Source organism: Rhinopithecus bieti, unplaced genomic scaffold (genome assembly GCF_001698545.2).
Source record: "Rhinopithecus bieti isolate Rb0 unplaced genomic scaffold, ASM169854v2 scaffold_10712, whole genome shotgun sequence".
Taxonomy (NCBI): domain Eukaryota; kingdom Metazoa; phylum Chordata; class Mammalia; order Primates; family Cercopithecidae; genus Rhinopithecus; species Rhinopithecus bieti.
The window spans coordinates 922,211-927,537 of NW_016806920.1; the positions used below are offsets into that span (position 1 = coordinate 922,211).

At 42.2% G+C, this 5,327-nt stretch overlaps 1 protein-coding gene across 1 annotated transcript in view; it reads left to right on the forward strand.

Moving 5' to 3' along the window:
* Positions 1 to 5,327, forward strand: part of DOCK4 (dedicator of cytokinesis 4) — a 494,753-nt gene that overhangs the window by 351,578 nt on the left and 137,848 nt on the right. Inside the window, 1 exon segment of the mRNA XM_017878678.1 lies at positions 713 to 905. Within this exon segment, the coding sequence (XP_017734167.1) occupies positions 713 to 905 (193 nt within the window).

Below are 5,327 nucleotides of genomic sequence, written 5' to 3' on the forward strand. Positions count from 1 at the left end.
TTTTTTTTTTTTTTTTTTGAGATGGAGTCTCGCTCTGTCGCCCAGGCTGGAGTGCAGTGGCCGCATCTCAGCTCACTGCAAGCTCCGCCTCCCGGGTTTATGCCATTCTCCTGCCTCAGCCTCCCGAGTAGCTGGGACTACAGGCGCCCGCCACCTCGCCCGGCTAGTTTTTTGTATTTTTTAGTAGAGACGGGGTTTCACCATGTTAGCCAGGATGGTCTCGATGTCCTGACCTCGTGATCCGCCTGTCTCGGCCTCCCAAAGTGCAGGGATTACAGACTTGAGCCACCGCGCCCGGCCAACACGTTTGGTTTCTTAAACATGAATGAGATTTAAGTGAGCGTTTCAGAAAGCTTCTTCCAAAAGGAATGAATGTAAGTGACTACAATCCAGGTCTTGGTTGAGCATTCTTTCTATTCAATCATGATGCACTTCACTTATTCTGTGAGGCTTTTGTCAATCCTTTTGCTAATGTCAGTGATTTTCCAAAATTTCCCAGTTTTTATTATGCTGCTCCTTTGTACATTTCAAAACTGTCCTATTCTGCTGCACTTTTAAAATTTACCTTTTAGCTTTAGGTAACAGAAACATTTCATACTTGTATTCCTATCATTCAAAAATACTTGCCACGGTCCTTAAACTCACTGACGCTTTGCAGCATATTTCTCATGACATATCTGGGAGTTCATTTAAATTTCTTCTTCTTTTTAAGGCTGTGTTTCTGAGCTCTTTCCCCGCCGTGTACTCAGAACTGTTGAAGCTCTTTGATGTCCGGGAAGTGGCTAACTTGGTCCAGGACACTCTGGGCAGTCTGCCGACCATCCTGCACGTGGATGATTCCCTGCAGGCCATCAAACTGCAGTGCATTGGCAAAACCGTGGAAAGCCAGCTTTATACCAACCCAGGTAGGGTGCTGAGTCTCTTGGAGGAAATTTTGCCTCTAAAAAGCCATTTTGTGCATTGTAGCCATTGGTCAGCAGAGGCAATTAAAAACAAAAAACTTAAAGGCACTTTCTCAAAACCATTGTTTATTTGGGTGGTAAATGTATTTAGTAGTCAAATACAAAAGTATGGCAATTAAAACTTTATTTCTGGAAATAATGAAAACTAATGATTAAATTATTGTTTTTTATGTTTGATGGGATTTAACACTTTCCTTCAGAGATGCTTATAGGTACCTGATAGGATCCTTATTTGTCTCTTTTGTTTTTAAAAGGTTTTCATCAGTTTGCATTCTTTTCTTTTTTTTTTTTTTTTTTGAGACGGAGTCTCACTCTGTCCCCGGAGCTGGAGTGCAGTGGCCGGATCACAGCTCACTGCAAGCTCCGCCTCCCGGGTTCACGCCATTCTCCTGCCTCAGCCTCCCGAGTAGCTGGGACTACAGGCGCCCGCCACCTCGCCCGGCTAGTTTTTTTGTATTTTTTAGTAGAGACGGGGTTTCACAGTGTTAGCCAGGATGGTCTCGATCTCCTGACCTCGTGATCCGCCCGTCTTGGCCTCCCAAAGTGCTGGGATTACAGGCTTGAGCCACCGCGCCCGGCCACATCAGTTTGCATTCTGAAGCTATATGAAACTTTGCATTATTGTTTTTTACTTTATCCCAAGAGCAAGTGTTCAGTTACTTAAATTAATTTTGTTATAATAACTGTTAGTAAGTTCCATGGCCTCTTGTTTTCTTCTGCTTTTTTTCTTTTTTCCCGAAGAAATACCAGAGTGACTGCTAATCTCATTTTAAAGTTTAAGAAATTTAAATCAGCCTCCCAAGTAAAAAACTCAATAAAATAAATTCCACTAAGAATTATTTTCCCTGAAAGGCACAGTGGCTCACACCTGTAATCCCAGCACTTTGGAAGACCAAGGCGGGCAGATCACTTGAGGTCAGGAGTTCAAGACCAGCCTGGCCAACATGGTGAAACCCCATCTCTACCAAAGATACAAGAAAAGTACCCAAGTGTGTTGGGAGGTGCATGTAATCCCAGCTACTCGTGAGGCTGAGGCAGAAGAATTGCTTGAACCTGGGAGGCAGAGGTTGCAGTGAGCCGAGGTGGCGCCACTGTACTCCACCCTGGGCAACAGAACAAGACCCTGTCTCAAAAAAGAAAAAAAGACTGATTTTCCCATATGAATGTGTGTGTATGTGTAATTTTTTGAAATAGTTTTATATATAGTAAACAAGTTTTTACATATTTTCTTGTAAAATATTTTGTATATACATTTAAGAATAGAGCATAATACTGGCAAATCATTAACAAATCTTAACATTACCACTTATTTGCTTTAGATTATTATTATTTTTTGAGACAGAGTCTCGTTCTGTTGCCCAGGCTGGAGGGCAGTGGTGCAATCTCGGCTCACTGCAACCTCCGCCTCCCACATTGAAGTGATTGTCCTGCCTCAGCCTCCTGAGTAGCTGGGATTACAGGCGTGTACCACCACACCCGGCTAATTTTTGTATTTTTAGTAGAGATGGAGTTTCACCATGTTGGTCAGGCTGGTCTCGAACTCCTGACCTTTTAATCTGCCCACCTCGGCTTCCCAAAGTGCTGGGATTACAGACGTGAGCCACCGCATCTGGCCTTGCTTTAGATTTTTTATTAAGAATTCATCACAGATATACTCAAGGTCCTCCTGTCTGGGCTCCCACTTCCTTCATAGAAATTTCCACTATCAGAGATTATGGTTCCTATTTTCTATTCCTTTATTACATAGCTTTAAAAATATATTATATGATTTTTTCTTCTTTACAAATTTTTAAATCATTTCATCTTTAAATGATAACACTACATTGTATGTCACTCTTTGGAGTGCTTTTTTTGATTAATATTATACTTATTGTTTGTTTGTTTTTTTGAGACAGAGTCTTGCTCAACCACCCAGGCTTGAGTGCAGTGGCACAATCTCGGCTTACTGCAACCACCATCTCCCAGGTTCAGATGATTTTGCAGTCTCAGCCTCCTAAGTAGCTGTGATTACAGGCACCCACCATCATGCCTGGCTAATTTTGTGTTTTAGTAGAGATGGGGTTTCACCATGTTGGCCAGGCTGGTCTTGAACTCCTGACCTCAGCTGATCCACCCACCTTGGCCTCCCAAAGTGCTAGGATTACAGGCGTGAGCCTCTGCACCCAGCCTAATATTATACTTTTATATTTTTCCATGCCACTAGATATAGCTCTACTTTGTTATTTTTTACTGTTGTACGATATTCCACTGTATGAACATACCACCGTTAATTTATTTTTTCTCCTGTTGAAGGACTTTTGAGATGTTTCTAATTATTTTTTCTGAAATAGCACTTCAAACAATGTAAAAGAAAGTTCAACCTTCCGATTTCTCCCAATGAAAACAAGAAAAGATACTTCTTATAGTGGTTTTCTGACTCTGCTGCTCAAAGCCCTAAGGGTTTTGTACAGTGACTCGGGAATCTCTCCAGGGTTGGGAACAAGGACTGTACAGGGGATGTAGGTCCCAATGGAGCACCCTACTGTAACTCAAGCACCAACCCTGCTTTCACCACACTAAGAAAAGTTCACTCCTGTCTCAGAGGAATTGCTGATTTCTGCTATATTTCTCCCACAATGACCAGATAATTCTTGGTTAAGTTAACGTCTTACACTAAGAGAGCAAGACAGTCATCAAAATTGTTTTCAAATGTAAGGAAAATATTATGGGGGTTTGTGTTCATTGCCTCTGAGCAATGTAATCTGTCTTTGGACCCAGTTCCTTGTTGGTTCCTGATGCTCTGTAGGCAATAGAGAAATCAGGACTAGAAAGATACACAGAGAAGAAGCTGCTGCGACGCAGGATAAAGAATGTTGGGTCCCGTGGGAATTGATGAGAACATATACTATGGTAAGGGATGGAAGGACTCATGAGACCCAAGAAATGTTGACCCTGCAGGGTCTGTGTCAGTGCCCTGGAAGAGAGGCTCAGGGCCAGTGCAGGGAAGCTGGTAATTGTGGATATGGTGGCATGGAAGAGGAAGAGAAGAAGAGGAAACCCTGTCTGCTCATGTGTGGGAAGCTCGCCATGGAGGATGATTATGGAGAAGCAAAAGTGGCTCACGATCAACAGAATCCTTATCTCACGCAGATGTTGAACAGAAAAAAGGCTTCTGTCCCTGCTGCAACAGGACATGGCTTGGCTTAGTGTTTCCTGACTCATTGAAGAGACTGTGATGTATAGATGGGCCAGGCAGAACACATCAAGAAGGAGCCCATCTTTATGGGGAAAACTAGAAAGTGTCCCTGAGAGCCTTCCAGGGCTCCGAGTATCTTCTATTTAAATCACATGGGACTACACAATACTGCTAGGGAAACGTGGAAAGTGTTTCTAGTGACTTTGGCATTCTAAATCAGAAACTGTGGACTTAGGGGACTGATGGGCATATTTATGTTGTCTAGTTGAAAGAGGAGATGTGGGAAGGAAAAGAAGATGTGAAATGCAAACAGCAGGCTCCACAGACAGTGTCAGAGAACAGGACGTGATATCTTGGGTTGTGGTTAACTGGAGAGTGTGATCCTGACAAGGGCCTGGGTACATTTCACAAAAATAGGCTGATTCTGTCTGACTGGAGGGGAGAGAAGAGGGACAATATAAAACTGTATAACTAAAGAACTATAATAAAAGAGTGCCCAGTAGTCCACTCAAAATAAAAGGTAGAAGGGTTAAGCCTAACATTTCTGACCTTCCATTTAAAAAATTAACACACACATACACAATTTTTACAACAGCTAAGGGTTCTTTGGGGGGATGGGGAACTTGGGATTGAATGCCCTAGGTTTTATCTTGTTTCCAAAGAGATAGCTGTATACAAACAACAAGGAATGGTTAAAAAAAAAAAAATTATTTTATTATAAACACAAAACAATAACATCACCAAAATATGGAAATAAGACTCATTTTAGATATAGTTATAGTGTAGTCATTTCCCATTGCCGCTGTGACAATAATCGCAAACTTAGTGACTTAAAACAACACAAACTTGGCCAGGCACAATGGGTCATGCCTGTGATCCGAGCACTTTGGGAGGCCGAGGCAGGAGGATCATCTGAGGTTGGGAGTTCACGACCAGCCTGACCAACATGGAGAAACCCCATCTCTACTAAAAATACAAAATTAGCCAGGCCTGGTGGCAAGTGCCTGTAATCCCAGCTGCTCGGGAGGCTGAGGCAGGAGAATCGCTTGAACCAAGGAGGCAGAGGTTGCAGTGAGCCGAGATAGTGCCATTGCACTCCAGCCTGGGCAACAAGAGCAAAATTCCATCTCAAAAATAAATAAAATAAATAAATAAATAAATAAATAAATAAATAAATAAATAAATAAATA